At 37.2% G+C, this 24,887-nt stretch overlaps 1 protein-coding gene across 6 annotated transcripts in view; it reads left to right on the forward strand.

The window, feature by feature from the left end:
- The window catches only part of CPEB3 (cytoplasmic polyadenylation element binding protein 3), a 78,524-nt gene that overhangs the window by 49,368 nt on the left and 4,269 nt on the right, over positions 1-24,887 (forward strand). For all 6 annotated transcript variants that reach the window (XM_082286259.1, XM_082286264.1, XM_082286260.1 and 3 more), the window contains exons 5-9: positions 2,236-2,403; positions 4,181-4,270; positions 18,190-18,308; positions 19,592-19,706; positions 22,339-22,520. In XM_082286259.1, coding sequence (XP_082142385.1) covers positions 2,236-2,403; positions 4,181-4,270; positions 18,190-18,308; positions 19,592-19,706; positions 22,339-22,520 — 674 coding nt within the window. The remainder of the gene's footprint in view (positions 1-2,235; positions 2,404-4,180; positions 4,271-18,189; positions 18,309-19,591; positions 19,707-22,338; positions 22,521-24,887) is intronic.

Here is a 24,887-nt window from a genome sequence, read left to right on the forward strand (position 1 = left end):
GCCTTGCTTTTTTCAGCCTTGGCATGTACTGATTATGTTCAATGCAGTTTATTTTTCCCTTAGTGGAGAAGACCATGAACAGTCATTGCCTATTCCCTTGTCTGTATGCTTTCCATTATTTTAAATGGATACTTTATACATTTAGCTCTATACTTAACTATAAAATTATAGAACGTTGTTTGCATTTATTTAAGGTGAGTGCAGTGCCTATAGACCGCCAAGCATCTGGCATGGTGCTTAGAGGTGATACCTTGCTTTCTAAGCTGCTCTGAGTTTTTATTATTTCCTTCAGACCTCAGTCTCTTCTGCAGATCTGTATTTTCATTGGACACCTTGTTATTAATTTGATATGTCATCTTCCACTAATGGCTCATGTTTGTTGTTTGTTTACTTTTTTACAAGAAAGTAGGTTGATGGGCAGGAATTGGAAGATGATTTAGCTCTTCAGTAATGTCAATCTCTTACAGATATTTTCAGATTTCCTGCTTTTCAATGAGTGTTCTGATTTGGTATTTTTACACAGTTGTACTATTCTTAATTATTTTTTCTCTCATGCAAATGTTCTCTATTATGTTGAAATGCATATGTTTATACATATTTGTCCATTAATGGAATATTCATCAAAAGTCTTTCCTGTTTTATGCTCTAAACCCACCATTTCTGACAAGCCTTTGAAAGGCAGCATCTCTACATCCTTCTCTGATTGTGGCATTTACCCTGTCTTTTATGTTGATGTGTAAAAGCACAGAAGGATTTTTGCTTCAGTGGATTTTTGTGTCTGTGATCTCTGTCAGTGTTTAACATGCAATATATTCTTTTTAATCAACACTTTTCTAGTACCTGATGTTCGTAAAAAAAAAATCAGGCTGGTGGTGTGTGTCAGTGAGAGCATCTTTCCTGATTTTGTTAACTTGTTTTCCATATACAGGATTACTGCTTCTTCTTGTAATTTGTCCTTTACTACCGGAGACAATTACTGATATTTTCAGTGTATATGTTTTTCTGACTGCTGTCCCTCTGTCTTGATTTTTCTCCTCACTTCTGGTTTTTTGTCCTTCACTTCCCTGTGCTGTTAATGCCAGTATGGTATTAATCCTTAGGTCTTGCTAAATCAGTTTCATGTGATCTATTACCTTTGAATTTAATTCTGTGCACTTAGAAAAGTATAAATACATTTATATTTGTAATCAACCCCCATATAAACTGTTTGTATCAGTTAATTAATTTCCATCCCTGGGATCAATCCTCCATTATATGAGTGGACAAGTAGCCTTTTCAGAGTTGAGGTGTGGTTCCCATTTATACCTCTCTTTATATTGCAGGACTTATTTTTCAGCTCAGGTATAGGGAAGTGTTAAACTCTAAAGTTGGCATGTTCTACAGTGTTGCTTATTTGCAGTCTTCGAATATTTTTATCTTCTTTGTTAATAAATCTCAAGATAATGTGTGTATACTTTGGTAGTAGTAGCGACAAGTTAATTGTATCAGATGGTTACAAATAAATTCTTTACTTTTCATTAGAAAACTCAGTAGTAGCCATTTATGTTGATTTTGCTCATTCTTTACTGAGAGGATGTTTTAACTCTGAGGAACAAACAGTCTGACAGGCTGTTCTAGCTAACAATGTTTTCCTTCAAGTGCAAGTTCTTTTATTTAACAAGATTTTTTTTCTTGTTTGCTAAGTTTCTTCACTACCTGTTTAATATCCACAAGCCAACGCTTTTTCATGTTTATTTTGCTGCTTGCTCCACTGCTCAGCGTGGGCCTGTGTTCTGTGGAGGTGGAAGTGCTGCAGCCCTTGTTGTCAGGATTCTGTAGAGCACTCAAAGGACTGTCCTGCTCTGCAGTGCAGTGGCTTGAGGGATCTTAAAATCATTCCTTCAAGATCTGTTATGGAAGGTGTAAATCTCTAATAATTGGTTTGAAATGTAAATCTTGAAAAGGTTTTTCTATAGCTATGACATGTAATTTCATCAGATAACTTGTTTTTCATCGTTATCCATTTGCAAGGGTTTGTTTTAAAGCTAAATTAGTTTTATTGTCTTGTAAGGGTAATACACTCTTGGAAAAATAGAAATGATACTAATGAACATGAATTGGACAACTAGGCCACCTAGCTGGGTCCTTTAATGCAAATTCTGTTGAAGTAAAATAGTAAAAGGAAAAGTTTTTTACTGAAATATTTCATTTTCCAGGAAATAACATTAACTCTAGATCCTACAAAATCTGTTCCAGGTCGGTCTTCACTCTTTCCTTTTGAAGATGGCTTCCTAGATGACAGCCATGGTGATCAGTCACTATCCTCGGGTCTCAGCTCTCCAACACGCTGTCAGAATGGGGAAAGAGTGGAACGTTATTCTAGAAAGGTGTTTGTTGGAGGTCTTCCTCCTGACATTGATGAAGGTACTGTGAATCACTTGTATTCCTGAGATGTGGGAATTGGCTTTCATATAATTATAAAAAAGGTCAGTTTCATAGAAGCAAATGTATTTTCCCAGGTGTGTCTCTTGTAGTGCTTGTGGCATTATTTAGAACAAACACACACTACCACCCCCCTGCAACACCTGAGAATTTACTTGACGTTCTTTTGTACTGTAGATCAGAAGAGATGGAGACAGAAGTGGCTGCATAGCAGGTCTTCTGATCTGCATGTCTTCCCACGACTGTAAAGTGGGAAAGCTGAAAAAGGGAACTTAGTGGGTACTGTCCCTCCTCCATAGTCTTTTCCTATTCTTGGATGTGGTTGACTTTAAAGACTTTCTTAATGCAGTTGTTACCAAAATATGGTGGGCTTGAATAATCAGCTCTTTTATCCAGCACATATGCAGGGTTCAGATGATAAATACGGAGTAATAATATGGTTACAAAATAATAACCAGCTTAGTAGGGATGGTCAGGGTTTTTCCTCAATCATTAATCTGCTCTGCTTGTGTGTGCCCCCACAAACCCTTACTCCCAAACTAAAATCATGACAGTCTTTGGTGTATATTTCATATTAGAGCTGGAATCCACCACTATCTAGCTTCAATGGGCATACACAGAGAATCTGAGGATGCTTTATATTGAAAAGAGAGGGATCTCTAATCTACTGATCTGAAGCCTAAACCATGTAGAATTTTACTGAAGAAAGAGTATAAGTTGCCAGTCTTATGTTTGCAAACACCTCAAATGCAGTTCTCATACCAAGAGTTGCAGGACTGTTGTACAGGGTCTGGTGGATAATCTGGATTTGCAGCTGTAAGAAGCAGCAGCCCAACAGGTACAACTGATGTGAACTTTGCTGGGCCACTCAGAATCAAAGTACATGCCCAGTCTGTCCTGTGAGGAAGTCATACAGCGACCTGGGAGCTGTCACCCTCTTTCCTGAGAGGTCTCCTTCAGTAACCCTTTCTCCTTCAGCTCCTCAGGTACACAACATGTGTGCTGTGTCTCCAGGTGCTTGAAAAATCTGGCATGCAATTCATGGGGCCAGAGAAACTGGACACATCTCGAACAGCAGTCCAGAAATTGAAAAACCCCACTGCCTTTTCTCCTGATGGCTTGTTGCTCTGATCTATCTAACATCACATTAGATACAATTTTAAACTAATTCTTTATTTAAAGTACATTTTAAAATGTATTGAGAAAAAAAGTTTTTTAAAAAAAACAATTTAAAATCTTTTTCTGAAGCATTTACATGTAAAACAAAATTGTCCTGTAGGATAGCTCATGATGTATGTTACATCGTGGTTCCAAACTGATGCTTAAAAAGTGAAGAAAAAACTTGGTAATTCAAGGTAGATTTCCTGAGGGGCCTGAGGAAGGTGCAATGCCCACAGTAGCATGACCTGCTGCAGCCTCTTTCTAGGGCAGGCTGCAAGGGGCAGCCGTGCTGACATGGAGCTCCTCCGTCAGTCCCATGTGGCTGCATCTGACCCTGCTTTGAGGCTATAATTAGAAATAGACCACAGCTGAAGCATATTCACTTCTGATAGATCATGTTTGCATTTAATCCTGCTGCAGACTTCCACTATTGAAATGTAAAATTACCTTTTTAAGCAGCCATGTACAGCATAAGAGATGAAAGAATATTTAGCCATCTTCTATGGACATTATTTTTTTTTTTTTTAAGTAAGACCTTTTTACCTTGCCACTGTCAGTTTTTACATTCTCTCTAAGGTGCCTCATTTGTTTTTTGTAGATGAGATCACTGCCAGCTTTCGTAGGTTTGGACCTCTTGTGGTGGACTGGCCTCACAAAGCTGAAAGCAAGTCATATTTTCCACCTAAAGGTAATGAGTTTAAAATACATTTAAGAAGGCTGGTCTGGTAAAAGAAAATTACATCCCCAGTGTGGAAATCCATTACAAAGCAAAGTTTTGACTCTTCGTAGTGAATTTTCTATCTTTCATCAAGCATATTTTCAGCCGTTGTCATGATGGGAAAAAAATGCACAATCTGGTAACTGAAAGGTGCTCCTCTGTGTGTACTTCTTCTGCACACTTGAACCCTTGAATTATGCTTTAATTTGTACCAGGAGTAGGTAGAATTCAAGTTGCTGAAATTTCCTAGTTGATTGTGTTGCACTTTAGACATTACAAAACCCATGGGAATAAGAGCTGGAAGTCACTTGGATTGGGCCGTTGGACTGGGTCCCCAGTGTTTTGCAGGGAAGCACCTCCAGTGTGTGCTGTGACCTGAGGGGCCGTGATCCTGCTTGGAAGCACGAACTCTGTGTCAGGGCTCCCTGGGCGAGCTCTGCTCAGAGGGCACCACAGACAGCCCAGGGGTGGGCTAGAGTGTGTGCAGGTGGGGCAACCTCCTATCTGTCAGCATAACATTATGCAGACCTGTTCTGGTTGAGAAAGAACCGTTTATGGGAAACCTGTTTGGGAGCATTACTTGGCTAAATCAAACTGCTCTTACTGTACCCTGGTCTCTGTGATTTTGTACAATACATTCTACTGTCTTTCACATGTGCCTCTTGCATGTAGCTCCTGAGTTCACTCATGATCTGAAACAGTAGCAGGAAGTTGTACACAAAATTTCTGGTCTGTATGTAAAGATTTTCAGTTCTCATTGACCCTAGGAGCTCTTAATTGCTCATTAAGGCCACTGATTATTTTGGCAGAACGATGGGCTGTTCAGTTAGTGAAACAGCTAATCCTACAATATTTTGATAGATGTATTTTGACTGCAAAAACACACAAATAAAAGCCAACTTAATTTATTTGGAAGCTTAGTTGCTGGAGGCAGGATAACACCGTGACAAATACTTGCCCTGTGAACAGTATTTGGGACACTTAAAATCAGAAGAGAAACCCATACATGCTTCCTCTTTCCTGTTTTGTTCTCACCAATTTGCCTTGCTGTCAGCAGTTATGCAACATCTGTTCTTGAATTTAAAAACAAATCAAACAGCCCCAAAACCAGCAACAAAATACCCCAAACCTGAACCCCCCCGCAATATTCCTAAGGACAGTGGGTAAAATATATGTGTTTCCCTTTCTATGTTATTTTTAAAGATATTTAGGGTCTTTCTGGCTAGTGAATTCTATTTGTTCCTTCACTCAAAAGTTTGGTTGTTTTTTTTAAAAAAGTAGAAAAGCCAGCTTCTCCTTGTCCTTATTATCTCTTAGTACTCTCTACTTGTTTTCCCTTTTTTTATTTTTTTGCTCTTATTAATTCAATAAGTAATTATTTGTAGTAGATCAACATGGGACTTCCAGTTTTGATTTTGTGCTGTATCTGACTGTGGACTAGTTATGCCTCGACAAACTTGTAAAATGTTTTTGAGTAAGATCTATTTTAGCAGAAGACAAGGGAATGCTGCCTCACTTCTATTTTTGTCATGATTCTAATATAGGAAACAGCTTTCAAAGCCCCTGCCAGTTGCCCTGAACGTCTGTCTGAAAGTGCTAAACAACAGTCAATCCCAACTGTTCCAGATTTATTTATATCTGACTTCTTAGTTATCAGTCAGGGCTGCAGCATCAGACATCCTGCATGCCTGGCTCTGAGATTCACTTACAGTCATGGTAAGCTCTGTAGGTCAAATGTACTTGATTTACTATGATCCCATATAGGCAGCACCTACATAGAAGACAGAAGATTATTTCCAGGAGTCACAGGGTAAAGATTGAATGTCTCTTATAATTTTTTCACAGCTTTTTTGTCTTCTTTTGTTTGTTTGTTTTTAAATAAAGAGTACTTTTTCAAAGTTATTATGGAATCATTTTCAGGAGTACCACAATAAAACTTCTCCAGTGCTGGTTTTAATCAGAAGTTCCTTTAGACCTAAAACTTTAGTTGGTGGGCTTTGGTTTTGGTTTTATTTGATTGTTTTACTTTTTTATTTTAAGCTGTTTTGGTGCATTATTGGACATTTCCTGAAAACAGTGAAACAAAAAGAGATATTTGAAATTATGCTTGGTGCAAAATTCAGTGAGACTTACTCAGCTGTCGAGTACTCGTGAATTCAAATGTTTTCTCCCTTCATTTTTCTAGATGTCTTGTTTTCCATGTTGCATTGCTAGTCTGTAAATTCTCTGACATTTTGAATATGAGTCTTTCAAATTGAAAACATGTCCAAAAAAAAAACAAAGGACAAATTAAATTATAGAGGAGAGAATGAGCTGGGTTTTGTATGCTAGCAATCTTGAAAGAAATCAAGAAAAATGAATTGTTGGAATGAAGTGGGAATGATGCAGAGGCTAATCTTTATTCACACGTTGATGAAGCCTCACCTTCAAGGCTTCTCCCACCTACTTGAATGTGCCCCACAGGCAGTAAAATTGAGCCTTGCTCTTTCTGAACATATGTCATCACCTCCATATGGATTTCAGTGTCCTTTTGATGGATAGCCTTTTCCATTACTGGAGGGTCAGACCATTGGGCAGTGTCTGGTCTTTCAGCAAGGTTCAGGATTTTTTGTCTGTTTGCTTTGATAAGTGTTCACTTAGAGGTTTGGGGCAGACATCATCAGTAGGTGATACTGTGGGTCAGCACAGTCAGTGAAGTTTTATGCTGGAGCTGCTACACATCGTGATTTTCTGTCTTCAGTTACATCCAGGTGATGCAACATCCCCTGCAGTCCTGAGTAAATCAGTACAGATTTCCAGTATCTACTTGTTGGTATAATTTATTGCATTTTGGAATGTTTGCTGTGTTGGTGCCGTACATGAATTCCCTGTAGTCACCCTGTATTAGGAGCACTCTGTTGATATTCTTAGGGCTAGGAAGAGAAGGCTGCAGAAACCATTAGCCATGGCTAATCTGATCAAGCATGAAATCTGAAAGATTAAAATATTGCTTACAGTCTAGTGACCTCCACCACCACCCACCAACCCCCCAAGGGCTTTATCTGGTTCGTTTAGTGAGCAAGTCAGGCCATAGATGCGTAGTCAGTTCCAGCAAGCCTTATTAGCTAATTTATTCGTTGGTGTGGTTGATTAGCTTAGCTGTAGTGGCATGTAGGCTATCATTGGGACTAGTTGGAGTCCAGAAATATTCCTGCAGCACTGAGCCTGAACAAAGAAGGTTTTCCTGGATATGGCATCCTGAGCAGGATGGTGTCACCACAGGTCTGCTTGGGCACATTACCTCAGATTTAGTGCTGGGCCTGACGGACATAAATGTTTGTGTGTGAAATAATGCTGAGCTGGGATCTCCAGCATGGTGAGTTACACCAGGCTTAGCTTAGTGTGGTGTCAACAGTGCCATTTTGGACCTTGGGGGATGGCACAGCAACACAGATATATCTGCAACACATTCCTCAGGCACATCATTGCTGTCTGTATTATCCAGGTTTTCCTGTTTTCCCAGCTATTCTAGGGGTTTGTTACTCTTACTGAATCTTGCCTGACATCACAGAATACAATGATCATGTGTTTGTGAAAGCAGTCTGGCTTTGTCAGCATTTGAGTTGTGAGCATTGTAACAGCAAAACCAAAATCGTTCTGTAGATCAAGCACACCTTACCTTACCTTGGTTGCCAGTGAGTTCAATATTTAGGTTGCTGAGAGAAGAGGGACACTCGTCACTGAAAGTGAATATGGTGCACTTGGGTAGGAGAAACTGCCAACAGCTGACAATGTGTGTAAGAGCTCCTATTTCTAGTTCTAAGCATCTGTATTGTTGTCTTAACATTTCTTTTTACCCCTCCTATGCATTGTAAAGCTTAGCACCGTGTTTTTATGTTTGTGTCATGCATGAGGGGATTTTTAATGCTTTGCCTCTGAATAAGGCTAATTCATTCCCATTGCCTGAGAAGTCTTTGGATTACTTCCTTTGGCATCTATTTGGATATGTTACTAATGGAACTGGCAAAATTATAAATGCCATGTGTTGGTCTTGGGTAAGCAGATGCCCAGTTCATAATGTGTTTACTTGGCTTTCACCCCAGAGTTTGGGAATTAAATGTGGTTTGTGGTTAAGTATTTTTTGAGTACCTATGAGACATTGAGAAATAAAGAAATATGTATTAAAGGATGCTATGCACATTACCATGTCACAGTCTATTTATCTCTGGCAAAATCCAGATAATTCATGTTTTATTTAAATAGAAATTGATGGGGTTTTCACTTATTTGCTGGTGTGCTGAGTTAAGCAATGCTTATGCTAACTACAGTAAATTTTTTTCTTTCCTTTTTTTTTATTAAACAGATGGTGCCAACTGTTTCAAAAACTTTTTTTTTCAGTTTGTTTTTTTAACAGATTGCTATCTTTAAAACGACTTTTAAAAAACTCTTTACTGCTTTTTCCTTGTGATAACTATGATTTTTCTAGTAATCACTAAAAATTGCATAAGGTGTTTTAAAATGCCAAAAATTATGCAAAAGTTTTCCTCTCTTTTTTTTTTTTTTTTCCCCATTTAAAAAGATTGATGTTTGGATAGAGATGAGAATTAGAGTTTGAAAATGAAGCATGGCAGAGCTTGGAGATCGGATGGGTTTGGAATGGGAGGAATGCTTTGGCTTTACAGTTGATTTAAATTTGTGATGCAGTAGTCTGATCCTTTTGTGTTTTCCCTGTTCTTCAGTTCGTTATCCTGTTATCTGATAAAATTAAGCACATTTGTCCCTACTGCTCCATATGGGACACTAGGGGTGAGGGAGATCTCATGAAAAACAAAACAGTGTAAGCAAAGTTGCACAAAGTAACATGAAATGATTCTCATGCTCTAATTTAAAACAATTGGTGGGACAGACAGTGTGAGCCTTTCTGAGTCTCTCTAAAGTACTGTTTAGATGGAAGCACTGTTGTTGTAGTCTTTTGACTGATCTTGATTTCATGGATGAAGACCATTTCCATGGTTAATGCCATTGCCACTGCAGTGGCAGTTGTAGTTTCTGCCAAAGGAACAAGCATGAACAGTTGCAAGGAGAAAGTATGGAGTCATAATTCCAATTTCATTAGTTATATTCACAAGAAGGTATCTGGTTTGTCCAAATACAGCAGTCTGTTCTAGGAAACTGCCTGCTTTGGCTTAACTGATCAAATACAGTACCACCACAATCCAGTGTGAAATGCTGAGCCAGTTTTTGTCTTTTAAAAACCGAAGTCAGAGATCGTAATATGTTAGAATGGAAACTGACATTCCCTATCCAGAATTACATTGTGGGGCAAATAGTGATTCTGGGAGGGTTTTTAGGTGTTGTTTATCTACGTTCCAATACACGTGTGCAGTGTCAGTCGTTTACCCACTGACATCTGAGGCCATGTCTGTGATTTGTAGTCCCTGTGTCTTCCCACAGCAGGGCAGCATAATCCCAAATCAATGCAATTCACAAAATGTGTGGTGGCAAAATGCAGTACACACTAATGTGCTCTTCTGTAGCTGTGTGACTTTAGGTTGATTTTGCAGAGAATTTTCTTTGAGGTTTTTGATGACTTTTGTTTGAGCCTCCCTTTTTTAACCTCTTAACACTGTTTCCTGTCTTGTCCTAAACATTTGAGGATTCTTGGTGGTGTACTGATAATGATGATTTTTAAATGTCTATCTTAGATACCTGGCACAGCAGTCTCAAAGAGCATTCAAGGAGATTGCTTCATATAAGAGAATTTCTGTCTCTATGTAATTTGCAACTTCTTATTCTAGGGGAAAACAAGAATCTGGTGAGGTAAAACACAAAAGTATTTTTGAGCTATCCAAGCCTAGGCAGAACAAATCTGATTCTGAAGTAGCATTGCAGGATTACTCTCCCAGGTTTCATGTTGCTTTCAACAGATCCTACTTATTTTCAGAATTGCTAGGTTGCTATAGAAGAAACCACAATTTTTAGCAAGCATTTGACCCTTTTCCAATAATTTGAACATATCTAAGTACCTAAAATCTTTCCATGTTTATCTGTAGAGGCAGCCAGACCACTTCTGTCAAATGGAAGGAGTTAAATATTTGCCTATTCTCATTAACCTCTTCTAAAGCCCAAGTAGATTTTACTGTGGGTTGTACACCCCATCCCTCCCCAATACTATTTTTGTTAAATGTCACCTTTTGTTTTGTAAATGGAAATATGTTAATTGATCTGTAAGTATTATGGGCTTCAGGATAAAAGCTGTCCTTTGAACTGGCAATATGAGTATTTCAGATGCTGGATATGCTGCAGGTACCTCTGCCCAAGGCAGTACATCCATACATTTAGGCCTCTTTCTGATCTCAAAAGCTTAGAGCAGCTCAGAACTGGTGTCTCCCTCAGCTGTCTCAGTGCTGTGCTTGGCAGATTTTGTCTACTCAATACCATGCAAATTCTACCTGGTTTTGGGACCTCCGATGTATCTGACTACTGATTATGCCAAGAGAGTGTAACCAGTAGTCAGCTGTATGCCAGGGGAGGCTGGGCAGTTATATTAATTAAGTGAAACACTTAATTTTTTAGAGGATTTGGTAAGTCCAGTATTTTTATTTTTTTTAACACACTATTCTGATCTCCCAGGGAAATGCATACTCATACTCACTAAAAGCAGTTTTGGGTTTTGAGAGGAATTTGTTGTTCGACATAATCCAATTTTGGAAGAAAACCCTTGTATTATTAAGGAGGGTTTTTCAAGCTGCATCTTTTCCTTATAGTCAACAAACACAAGAAACTTGAACAAACCAGAACCTGAAAACAATCCACATGTGAGTGAACATTGAAACCAGTTATTAGCAGCACCACAGCAGCAAATGACAAATTGATTACTTGATTAAAAGAAGGGAAGTCAAAGCTTAGTGCTGAAGCTCTGCATTCTGCCTTTAGAAATGTCTTACAGCTCACAGGAGAGTTAGCATCATACAAAAATCAGAAAAAATGTTACTAGCTTGGTCTCTGCAAATGACATGGGGTGTCTTTTCTTTTTGATTGAAGTATTTTATTTTGAAGCTCTTGGCAACAGTCCCAAATATTTTGTGTATCACAACATTTAGTAAGTGCTGCTTGCTTTCTTCTTTAAGAATAAATTTTTAGAAAAACATATAATTTAAAGTGAAAACTATTTTTATTGTAAAACCCAATATCAAATTTAATTTAAAATAACTTGACTTCAGCTAAAAGGTAGCCTGGATTTTTGGACCGGTGCTTTCCTCCTCTGAAAATTTATTTTACCTCATGCTGGTAACTGTGCTTGAGATAGAAGCTGAAATCAAGCAGAGCATTTATATTTCTGCAGAATTTTTCCATGTTAATTTTGGTTGGAGTAGGACTGGAAAATAGTTTTTTTGCAAAGAAGAGTAACAGGTTTTGTTCAAACTTGAAAACTGATCTCTCTTGAGCCATCTGTTCAGAGTAAAAGCAGCAGCAGCAGACCTGACCCCCTCCAGATGATGACCATGAGCTGCTCTGCCCAGAGCAGTCACCATTGCATATTGCCCTTGAAAAAAAGAATTTTAAAAATTGAATTCTGAATTTAGTTGGGTTTTTATATTTAGGAATGTGAATGCTTGTTTTTTTTCATGATGCTGACTCAGTAGACTTCACAAAGATAACTTCCATCTCATCAAATATTTAGTCTTTGTCATATGAAATTCATGTGACTCCTCTTATAACTACAGTAACGAAATTGTATGTTAGAGCCTTTCTTTTGTGTTTTTATACCCTTTAATTCTGATTTATAGCTGCTATAGATTACATTGCAGTCTGAAGTCTGATGTTGAAAATGGCTGTGACCTTTGAAAGAGGAGACAACCCTATAAATTTGCTGTTGCAATGTTTTATATGAGTTTAAAGTAAATGCCAGATAAAGAGAGGCTTTAGTATGCCTGTAGAATATTCTTTTGCTTAAAAAACCACAAAAACCCACAAGTAATTTATTTCAGGCTTTTCTTTTTTAATACAGGTGGGTGGGAGTATTTTTACTACAGGACAAACTGAGATGGCATATGCATACTGTTCTTTTGGGGCTTTTTTACCCATAACTGGTGAAAGTAAAGTAAAGTAATGATGGCTAGAAAATCGTTTTTGCTTCTTGACATGTTTTGGAACTGAAAAGGCTTTGTAAATCTTTGTATGTATTTACTACAGCACTATAGAAATGTTGTCCTTTCTAGTGAGGAAACACTGGGGCACCTCTCCCATGTCCCACAAATACTGCATGTCCAGAAAGCAGAGGTTCTGTGGGTACGTTGGGTTTCTTCTTCCACTTAAATTGAAGATGTGAAGGAAAACGCTCCCTAATGTTTGTGCCAAAATAGAAGGTTTCTATTTTCCCTGTTATTTGTGATATGGTAAGATCATTATTGGTAAGGGCTAAGTGTTAACTTTCAATTCTTTTGGTGATCTCATGATGTGGGCTATTTACTGGTACAACTGGGATTATGAAGACATGCAATTTATTTTATAGAAGCTACTGATACAGAACCTCAGTTTTCATTCAGCTCTTCTCTATGATCCACTCCATTGCTGACTTTTCTTGTTATGTCTCCTGTCTTTCATTTGACACGTATGCTTCATTTTGTTGCTATTAAGATTCAGGATCCAATTATTTTTCAATGTAATGGAAGACATGGACACAATCCTTTAATTAAAATCAAACAAACCCTTCCCAGTACCTGTCTGATATGTGGCATATGAGGAATTTCTTACATATCACACCAGCCAGGCTTAGTCTGGTATTCATGAAAAACATGTAAAAATGTAAATGTGTATAAATAGAAGAGTCACTGTAAGATGTTAGACTGTTCCTATTTCTTATACACCTTTGTTTTTTGGAGAAAAGAATCAGCTGACAGGGTCAAACACTGTCATATAAAATTAGACCATCTAAAAGAAATTAATCTTTGCAGCCCTGACTAATACATAATTTTACTCTTCTGCAGTAGCTGAGATTACAGCCTTTTCTATTTTGAGGTTTCTTAAGTATTTAAAGCCTTTGAAGTTTTTTGAAAATGCAGTCATGTCACTGCAATGTTTAAAGGAAAAGTCTGCAGTTTTTTTAACACCTCAGATTTTTATTTTTCAAAAATGAGTTTAATTTTTAATAGTCGTTTCATCTTTGGATTTAGAAATGTGTTTTATTCATGTTCAAAGCATCTTCTAATAAGATTATTAAGGTGACTTTGAGCAATGACCCTTGTCATCACATTAACTGATTCAGAAATTTGGTTCACACTGTTTCTAAATGTTCCTTTCCTGTGGGCTTTAAAAACAACTTTATTTTAAAAGTTCTAGTAAATACAACCATAATTCCGTTCAAAACTATTTTTTAAAATCCAGGAAAAAGAAAAAAAGAAAGTGAAATACATATTTCATGAAAAAGTTAAGTCTATTTAAATCTACTTCTTTGAGACAGCCATCTCAACCATCTAAAAATAACCCTAAAGAAATGAGACTAGAACATTAATTTTCTTTGCCATTTTAACTCCATCTTATTTTTTACATAATAATATGAGGTAGATTTATATACTGAAATACTTTTATAAGAAATCTGAGGTTGATGCTAGATTTTGTTGTAATCCTGAAGCTTATAAAAACATCAGAAAAGACACTGTCTAAATGAATGAAAGAAGATGTGCTTCGAAGGTAGTTAAACTTTTTTCAAGCATAAGTCCTTCCCTTCCACAGATGAAATCAATGCATGTGACTACCCAAAGGCTCTTCTGACTTGCTGTGCAGAATGTAAAGAGGAAATTCTTCTCTTCATTCTCTTAATTCTGCCAGCCAACCTCAGCGTTATAAAGCTGAAAACACATAACCCTTAGATGATGATTCCTGTATCTGATTTTGCAAGTGAGCTGAATTTTGGGAATGATGGATTTCAGATCAATGATATATGAAATGAATAGATGACATGCAGACTCCCATCATGGAGATTCAAATACTCTCTGACCTTATATATAATTCTTCATTACAGTGTTTCACTTTGTTTGAAAAGAGCCCAGATTCTAAGAACCAGAAATAGGTTAATCCTTCCCTGTTGGCTGTATAGCATTTGCATGCCAAAATGCTGGCTTTGTACCAGAAGATTCAGCTCATGGTTGATGTATTTGAACAACAAATTATGTATTGTTGTTCTTAAATGCAAGAACTTAAATTATTAATTACATTGAGTATTCACAAGTTGAGCACATAATGGTACCCTTCTGTTATTATAATAAAATTGAACTAATTCACAATTAATTGAAATTTCTAAGAAAAACTCTTGATTAAATCCAGTCCACTCTGGACTTCATTAAGTGAGAGATCTGTGCTGTTACTCCACTAGTTCCGTTCTGAAATATTCCTGTATCACTAAATAACTAGAGACTGTCCAGACAACCTTTAGTCTCATAATGTTAGTAATTAATCACTTAAACTGAAACAGAGTATAAAACTTCTAATATAACAAACTTCATTCCTACCTTCTCCCATGAGTTAGAAAACACAGTCAGTGATTTCCATTTATTCCACCAAACGATGGAGCTGTAAAAGAAAGGTGTTACCAGATTTAGAAGAATAAAAGAGAGCCTTTTCTATTTAAAACATGCTTTTTTCACAAATGCTGTGAAATGCAGTCAGTCTTTTCCTGGTGAGTCATGACAGGCATGAAGCTGGATAATCTTTAACTCTTGAGAAATATTTTACTTTAGACAAGATAATACTCTTTTCTGATAAACTCTACCAGCTGTGGCTTGCTAAATTGAAAGGTGTCCACAGGGCCTGTAAGGTTATTTTCTCTGACATGCCTAATACATATAATGCACATTCTGCCCTAATAAAAGTACATGAATAGTTCTTTTCAATTAATTACATTGAGGAAGGATGGGCAGAATACATGCATAATGCACTACTAGCTAAAACTCCAATATGATTGCCTGTAATTTGTACCAGCATGCCAGTTTTTAACATAAAAGTATGAATATCAAGATATTAGAAAGGCAGATTGGGCACCTTTCCATCTAGCATGTTGTTTTGAAGAGGTCACTGAAGCCTTATTACAAAATGTGCTTTCAGTAAATCAGAAAGGTTCCCATCATTAGACAAGATATGCCAATGTTGGTATTAATCGAAATAGAGTTTTTGGGGTTTTTTTCCAGGCTGTTTAGGCTGGCAAAAATGCTTTTGCCAGACTGTAACTACTTTTTTTAGTTCCAAGTGTATCTTGCATTTCAAGTGGCAACCTTGTTTCAAGCTTGTGGGACACAGTGTATATGCCTGATTTTCCAGTTTATTCTCAGCAAGGTTAACTGAAATTAGACCAACTGGACTAAATTACCCTTTCATATGGAAATTGTGTCACTGTTTAGCTGTCAGAATAGGACATGTACAAAGGAGCTTAGTTCTGACACTGCTTTTCATAAAATAATGAATCTTGGAGCTCAGGGTTGAGGATCTCCTAGGTTGGCTTCAGAAACTAAGGAAATTCATTTTCTCCTCATCCTCCCTCTGCTGTACCCTTTAAAAAGTTGTAATGACTTCTCTCACCCCAAAATATGTTGTTGCCTTCTCCTGAGAATTGTTTATTGTCAGCACTGCAGTGATGTGTTGCACCAACAGCAGAGGAGGAGCTGGATTGCTTCTGCTCAGCCAAGAATCCAAATATCTGTGGATAGAGACTATTCAGCTGTAGTCAGGTTGCTGTTTTTTGAAGCCTCAAATATCTCGCCTGTTTTACTTTGTGGAATTTGAGTCAAGGGCAGTCCCTTGAGCCCTCAAACCTTTAGAGTGTCTGGTCAGGTAAGAAAGGAGCACTGCCGAAGTTTGACTGCAACCTACTGCCACAGTGTGCTACCAAAATTCTGCCACAGAGCATTAAAATTTCGAGGTTTATCAAATCTTTTACTTCTTGGGAAAAAATGGATGATTTTTTAAGTGATACAATATTCATGAAGCACAGATAGGAGAATGTGCTGAAGCACATGATGCTGGAGAGTTTGAAGCAACTTTCAGCATCTGCTAAATTGAACTTAGAGTGAGATAATTCTTTATGCAATGCCAGTTTTGCACAGGTATTTTCCAGTTTAATTTTTTTATACTGGAATCTGAGTTCAAAGTGCATCTTCTGCTATAGAGTTCCAATGAAATGAAGTGCATCCATGGAAGCACATGTTTTCCTGGATGAACAAGTAGATGCAGCTCTAAACTGTGGCATTGTGATGAAGAGGGTAAGTCTTCAGTAGCGGCAATGCCTAGAATTGCTCATGGGAAAAAGCTGCACCTTTCTGAATTTAAGGTTTTTGCATCTCTATGTGCTTCTAGAAAATAAGCAAAAATACTATTAACTTCAGCAGGTGTCTTTCTTGACCATATCAGCTTCTATGATCCTAATATTATCTGAAGTTCTGTTCTTTCTTTATTTTTCATTTTCATGTAATCTTTGTTAATCTTCAGTACCAGAAGTCCTTGAATGATTGGAATAGATGTGCAGTCACCAGGTTTTGTAGTAGTGCTGGACATCATGTCATGCTAGTGCAGCCTCCTCCTTTTCTGGATTAGCACAAGGCTGCTCTGTAAACAGCCTCCGTGTCTTCAGCGGATCCTTGTGGATCCCGCAGCAGGAGAATGGTTTATTCATGGAGGTCTAGAGAAGTGAGGAGCTTGTGTCTCTCTGAACTTCATGGCAGGCACTAGCTCCAGGTCAGAAAACTGAAACCTCACCAACTTGGACTAATAGTGTAATCTAGCAACCAGAGAAAAATAACAATTATCTGTTTGATTCATTTTAACTGTTTGGGGAAATTATGATCATACCATTTACTGTACCCCCAAAGGGTGTTCAACTCCCAACTACAACAGATGTAACCTCTCACTATGACCTAGAATTCCCCCCCCCCCCCCCCCCCCAAAAAAAAAAAGACATACAAGTGGCAAATTACGAAGGGCACACCCAACATGTTCACTTGGAGTGAGAAAACTCTGCTGTAGTGACTGGGGAGCAGGGGAGCAGTGCCTGCTCGGTGGGAGTCCTCTCAACCAGGCAGCTCCAGTGATTCAGCAGCCTGTTGTTACCTGGCTTTGTTGAGTGCAGGGGGTGCTGTATTCGTTTCATTTCTGAGGTAGCAAAAGCATGGGCTGCTTGGGTCAAATCTTCATGCAGATTTAACAACATTTAATAAAACTCTCGAAAGTTTTCTTGGCATCTGCATTCAGCAGAACACTGAGTGCTACACACTTAGTTTTACTGGCTAATTTAAAGTCTTAAAATTCTGAATTACACGAAACAATTTTAGTAGACTTTCTTCTTTCTTTTGAACTGCTTTATTTAAATGTAAGTAACAACAGCAGGTCTTTTATTCACAATAAAATACAAAGCATGTTGTTCTTTTTCACTGGGCTTATTGTTTTATTGAACATTTTTTCATTTTTGTGTGTATGCATAGAAGTCTGTTTTTCTGTTTACCTGTCCACTTTCTTATCCCTCTCTTCTAGAAATTATTAATTGAATATAGTAAGTAGATATTTTGTGCCTCCATTGTAAGATGTTAATCACTGATACCAGCAGATGCCACTGGTAAATAGCTCCAATACAGTTGTTGGATAATAGAAACCCTTATTCACCAGCCTATATTCTCACTGCTCAGAATCATTAATTAATCAAATAGACATCCTCAGATGCAGCAAATACTCTTGTCTCTAGTCTGAAATCCGTACTGTATGAGGGTATGATCTGTTCAGTGAATTTAATTTATGAAAACAAACTACCAACCGTAACAGTTATTTGTAATTTGTTTATCTTGCCCACTTTGTGGGCTTGTTTGTTTAAAAAATGCTCTCTAAATTAATCTGTTACTTTTCTTTCTTGTGCCCTTACCCTTTCCAAGGTTACGCCTTTCTGCTGTTCCAGGAAGAAAGCTCTGTACAAGCTCTGATAGATGCCTGTCTGGAAGAAGATGGAAAACTTTACCTATGTGTGTCAAGTCCCACAATCAAGGATAAGCCAGTAAGTAGCTCATGCCATGACACTTACGCTGGTTGCTAACCCATTTGCTGTTACTCTTTCAGTTAATAAATAAATAAAAAATACTTACAATTAATTACTTGTCATTTCCTGTTTCTGGCCTTGCTGTTACTTTGAATTGACTTTCTGTATCAGCGTAACATGGCTTTAACATTTGCTTTTTTCTGATAAATGCCATGTTCAATTACCTTTTATATTTGCTACTCCTGGTATGCATCAGGAGTGTGCATCTTTTTACAGTATTAACTGTAAAACAATGGAGTGGTAACTTTTCATCTATATGATTTGAGAGAAAAGAAAGCCTAATGTGGTGAAATGAAGAAACTTGCCCAGGCAAATTAAGATCCAGATAGCATCAAATATCCCCTTTATTTCATTAGGTTTTTTTAAATATTATTTTTTATGCATTCAATAGCTAATCCATTTATAATTTAGGCCTCACCTTATAGAAACTATAGGGTAAAATCAACTACTGCAGACAGCTATAGCAGAATAAAAGACATACAGTAACCAGTTTTTATTCACATCTCTAACATTGTTTATTGCTGGTCTTTTTTGTGCCTATGAAGATATACAGATCAGGTGAAAACTACAGACAAATAAGAGCCTTTTGAAAGTACTATTAAAAATCTTGCACAGATGAATGAACAACCCAGGACTGCAGCACAATGAGCGGGCTTGTGTGATTCCTAGGATCAAAAAAATGGATTGATGAACAGCTTTATCTAATAATTTGAGCAGTTTTTTCTGTGTAATCTAAAGACTTCTTATCAGCTGTGTTGCTTGCTGCTCAATAGAAATAGGCATTCACATACTATACAAATTCCTTTTGTATCCAAGCACAGAAATTAATTTTATCAGCTCATATCAGTGCTTTTAAATTTGTGGATCACTGTATGTGATTTCAAGAAAGCCAGAAGCCCAAACTGCAACTGTAATTGCACATACATGGTAAAATGTTCTGAAAGTCCTTTCACAGCTTTCTCCCTGTGATGGCGATTAGGGGCAGGGAATTAATGAGCGTAGGAGTTTGTGATGAGGAGATTTAACTCAAGCCTGGCCTCTAGAGGTGATAAATGAGTTGTCCCCCTTCTTTTGGACACTTAGATAAGCTATGTTCTCAAATTGTCTTGGTGCTTATACCACCAATTTACTGCTTTTGAAAAATTAAAATTTTGTTTTCAAGTATAGAAAGATTTGGCCTTTTTTTTCTTAATTTTAATTAAGTGGCCAAGTTCCTCTACTAAAAATGATCCTTAATACAGGTGCAAATTCGACCTTGGAACCTAAGTGACAGTGACTTTGTGATGGATGGGTCTCAGCCTTTGGATCCAAGAAAAACAATCTTTGTTGGAGGAGTTCCACGGCCTCTCCGAGCTGGTGAGTAGAAGGAAAATGTAGGACATGTAGCAGATAAAGTAGAAAAGATGAGGAAGGATTTATAGTATCTGTAAAAGAACAGAAAATGGACCCTGTGTTTTCCAATGATCACATCTTGCTTTCTAAGACAAGGAGTATCTTCCTGTTTACAAAATACAGTGAACACTTTTTTAGCTTTTAAATAGGTTACTTATTAGGATTGCCAATAAAAAACAGTTTTCCTCAACTTTGCAAAATATCCTAGAACTTGGCTGATTTTTTGTAATGTAGACCATCTTAATCCTAACCCTGATTGTTTGCTGAGGTGCAGACAAGTTTCTCTTTCCTGTGACTAGAAGACCAGAAACTTTCCAAACCAATTCCAACCTCAGCTCTATGATTTATGTTTCCCTTTTGTTGAACCCTTACCTTAATTTTTCCATGGAGCTATGGACATGGCCTCTCAGCTATTGTCCAGAAGTAAAATTTCTCCCAGGCCAGGTCTCTTGGTGGCCTCACATGGAAGACCATTTTCCAGACTCGCTCCTAATGTAGCGTCTTTCCCTCCATTTTTTTTCTTCACCCTTAGCTCTTTCTCTTCACTTTTATTTGCAGAGCCATAGACAAGAGTCCTTTGCTTTTGTCCAGAGGGAAGATTTATCCCAGCCCAGGACTCCTGGCAGTCCCCATTTTGTTTTGAAGGTCCCATTTGAGCACTGCTCCCAATTGTAGCTCATTTCTTTCTTCTAATCCTGACAGTTTTGGTGAGCCAGTGACAAAGTGCTGAAGCAAGTTAAAACATTTATCCTGGCCAGATCTTTCAGCAACCCTCACTTCTATCTATACTCCCTTTTCATCTTCACTCCGAGGCAGCTGCATGGTTTGTCTTTCTCATCCTCTCAACCCTAATCCTAATCCTGGGAAACCGTAGTAGCCAAGGCCTCTCAGTCACCATCTTGGAAGACTTTCTTTGTAGCCTGCCTGCAGTCTTCCTTCAGCAGCCACTTTCCAGCCCACAGGAAGTTCAGCTCCTGACTTTATCTTTTGCCTAATCCTAAATCTTTTGGGAAACTGTACCAACGTCCCCCAGCCATTGCTGACAGTAAGATTTCTCTTATTCCACGTTTCTTGGCAGCTTTCACTTTCCTCACCATCTTAAAATAAGGCCCAATTGTAAGGTGGTAATTATGTAAATAGTAACAATTAAACATTAGTTCATTTCTAATGATGGCCTTTATAAAACTGGATGTAATTTTGCCTGTCATAGATCACTTTTGAAAACTGATGCCTTTAAATAGGTAACATCTCCAAAGTAGATAGTTGCCATTTTTTCTTGTTTGTAGCTTTAAAGATCTGATACAGAAGTTCTTCCTAAGATATCTGAACACTGCATCCCTGGAATCCTGGATATTCTTTCTGTATTGGCAAGAGTAACTTAGTGGAACTACTACTGTAAACATGTTCCTGATGTTTGTTCTGAACTGTCATCTTTTGAGATCACCACCCAAATGATGATTCCAATTCATTAGAAAGGAGAAGAATCTATTTATCTATTAATCACATTATGCTGGTAGTTTTTCCTTACTTTTTGGAGCAAAAGTATTATCTGGTTTGGTAGAATGAGTCAGACATTTGTTTGCTTGTTGCGAAAGGACAAATTAGCATATAGTCTTCCCTGCACATAGATTTCTACAAACACATATACCTATTCAATTTACCAATGAGAATTTTGTGAGAACTATGAGAATTTAAATATTTAGTATTTGGGGGGGGTTAATTTTATTTTGGGTACTTAAATTGTAACTTGCTACAGAAAGTGTTTCCACACGTTAGCACTAGAAAACGGCTGACTTGGCCGTTTGTACAGTTCTTGCATTGTCCATCTGACAAATGTGTTGCCTATGAGTTTTTACAGAGAGCTTGGCTCAGTGGCCATCCAGCCTTGCACAGTTTACACGGCCCTTCCCTGCTCTCTTCAGCCTCTTTACTACTTCATTACGTTCTTTTCCTTAACTTTTCTTCTTTATGTGTCCTCAGCCATGCATTCAACCTGTCTTATTTTATGTATGATATTTATAACTTCTTTAGAGTTATTCTTAATATCATAAAAAGCAACAAAGCATTTTAAAATATACACAACCAAGAAAATACCAAAGTATTAATTTAAGCCGCACCTAAAATGTAGGCTTGCCTTAGCTGCAGGAACTTCAGATGTTTCACAGGTTTTTGTTTCAAATGTGAAACACATCTTTGATATTTTTTGAACCTTAGTACTTAGGGCAAAATATTAGATTCTAAACCAGGAATATCGCTAAGTGATCTTACATGTGAAGTAGCCTTAAAAGGCCTACCAAGTGCCAGTGTTTTAATATGCAATATTGTAAATTCTTGTTCATCTGATACCTACTTTAACAGTGTAAGGCTGCATTTTTTTCACACTTCTGTAAAAAGTTGGTGTGACTGATTCTGGCTTTTGCCTTTATATTTTACTATAATTCATGTAAGGTTGATTCACTCTGTGTTTCAGTTTGCAATTTCAGACTTTGGAAGACAAGTCTGATAAGGCAAATAGTGCTTTTTTAAATACAACAATCCAAGTGCAACACCATTATTTGTGTTAAATCTATTATATTTAACAATTGACTTCTTGCAGTTGAATTGGCAATGATTATGGACCGTTTATATGGAGGTGTCTGCTATGCTGGCATTGATACAGACCCAGAGCTGAAGTACCCAAAAGGTGCTGGCAGAGTGGCTTTCTCCAATCAGCAGAGCTATATTGCTGCTATCAGTGCTCGCTTTGTCCAGCTCCAACACAATGACATTGATAAACGGGTAAGTAAAATAGCATGGAGCAGAATGGTTGTTACCAAACTGTACAGATATTTAAAAAATCGTTATTAGCATTGTGTCAGAGAACACTGTAAGTTCTGTTATTCAGATGACATTTGTCAATTTTTTTTAAAGCTTATTTAAGCATCTAAAGCAGAGTGAAAAAATACTTTAAATATCTTAAATAACTGTTCAGCGCTAAACCCAGAAAATAATTGATTGTGAGATCATTTTTCCTCGGTTCTCTTTTGAATTCCATAGCATTTCCCAGCTTCTTTCTCCTTCTTTAGATTGCTTTAGTTTGCTCATTGTGCATCAATGGCTTTTAGTTTAGTGACTATTTGTGTAGCTTCTGACAGTTTTGCTATTATTAGGCACCATTTTCTGTCAGTAGTGTAGGTCTAGACTTGAAGTCCCTAAAGCACAGGTTTATTTTAAGTAAAATAGGTGATGCTCACCTCAAAAGTCGTGAGAATTATTTAACTAAAACCAAATGCCAAGAGATGCTTGATAGGCAGAAGGGGGCAAATGAGATGGTTTTGTTCAGTCCATATGAAATCCCTAAAGGGCTTTTCAAATATGGAGTGAAGTTACAGTATTCACTGAAATTTGACTTGAACGCATTTAAAGAAAATATTACTTACTTTCCAAATTTTTTTTGTCTTTAGACCTTCTGCCTTCACCTCTTGATTACACATACAAACAACACCCATGGCTCTGCTTTTAGAATTATTCAAAAGAACATCCACTGCTGCTATGTATTTTTCTGATAGGGATGGTTTGTTTTTTCCTTAATCTGGCATAAATTGTTTCTCCAGAAGTCAGTTTAACAGGTATTGCTTGTGTCTATTGTGTGCTGTATGCATATAAATCCACACAGCTGCAAAGTTCAAACTATTTTGACTTTGTCTTTAGAAATCTGAATTGTACTTTTTGTTAGATTCAAGGAGGTCATGGAGTTATAAGTCCTCAGACAAGTTTTGTATGGTGCTTTACACCATATTACATTAACTAAGACAAGGCTATCCCTAAACATTTCTTGTCCATTGGATTCTGAAAAATCTTACAGACAGATTGAGGATTACTTTTGGAGTCTTAATGACACGTTGAACCCTTTGAGATTTATATATCAAACATGCTTGCTAGGGGTTTCTTTTTAAGCTTTAGGGTAAAGCCACAAAAGGTGACTAGCTAGTAATTTTTTTCATTAATCTGTTCTTTCTTCACTTGGTGGACTGATAATTTAAGTTTATTTAATTATCTTATATCTGTTTTTAAAATAGATTTATGTGTGAGTTTGAATAAGTATGAAATCTCTTAATGAGTCCTTAAATCTTAGTTTTTAAATCTAATAGATTGAAATCCCTGACCAATACAGCAAACATTCTTAAAATCATTTCACTAGTAACCAATGCAATAAAAGATGAGGGAGAGAGAGAGAGAAAGAGACTCTATTTGAGACCTTCACAATTCATGCTTGGGAAATTTGAGTAGGTGGGGATCTAGAGCTGTGCTGGACATCGGACCTGCTCTCTTCCAATTTTATTTGAGACAGCGCTGTTTTATTTTACATGATGCTGCTAATTTTAGTGATATGGCATCTGATATGCAAAATGGCAGTTACTTGTTCCATGCAATACTAGTAGCAGGGTGTAATTAAAAAATAGATTGGCAGCCCTAGCTGTTCCTTAGGCGAGAAATACAACTCACTTTATAAGCTTTACTTCAAAGGAGTAACATTTGTTGACGTGTGATCAGGATAAGCTGAAGTAAATTCAGCATAAAGCTTTTTTGTAGAATGTTTCTTGTCTATATTTCTATATGTTTCTTTAAATATCTATGTACTTCAGTGTTGTTACTAGAGTAAGGTTTTCCTTGCAATATACAAATTGTGCCAAACTGGCACTTGTCCAGTTACAGCAACATTATGTATAAGAAATGTATACTTCGATTTTTTTTCTATGTTTTCTAGTGCAGTTGATTGTACTTAAGCCACTTTATAAATAGCATCAGAGAGCCGTAAGAATTAAACATGCATGAACTCATGATTTCCCTGGAATGAATGAACACTCAATTTAAATGTGTAGGCACAATTCATAGGAACAGTCTCAACTTCTGTAATAGCATTATTGCAAGTGCCTAGTCATGCATCAGTCCTGCTGTGTTTGGCACAAATGCTTTAAAAACAAAAAGCATTCCAGCCCCAAGTTGTTTACAACTGAGTGTAGGACAAAAGTCAGCAGCTCTCCAGCTTATTTGTAATTGATGGCAAGGCCTCAGTTGGAACTACAATGAAACTTTATTGCACCTCAAGAGTTAAACATCTTTAGATAGTGATTTTTGCCAACAAAATGGGGAGTACTTAATACA

This window comes from Coloeus monedula (assembly GCF_965178545.1).
Source record: "Coloeus monedula genome assembly, chromosome: 8".
Taxonomy (NCBI): domain Eukaryota; kingdom Metazoa; phylum Chordata; class Aves; order Passeriformes; family Corvidae; genus Coloeus; species Coloeus monedula.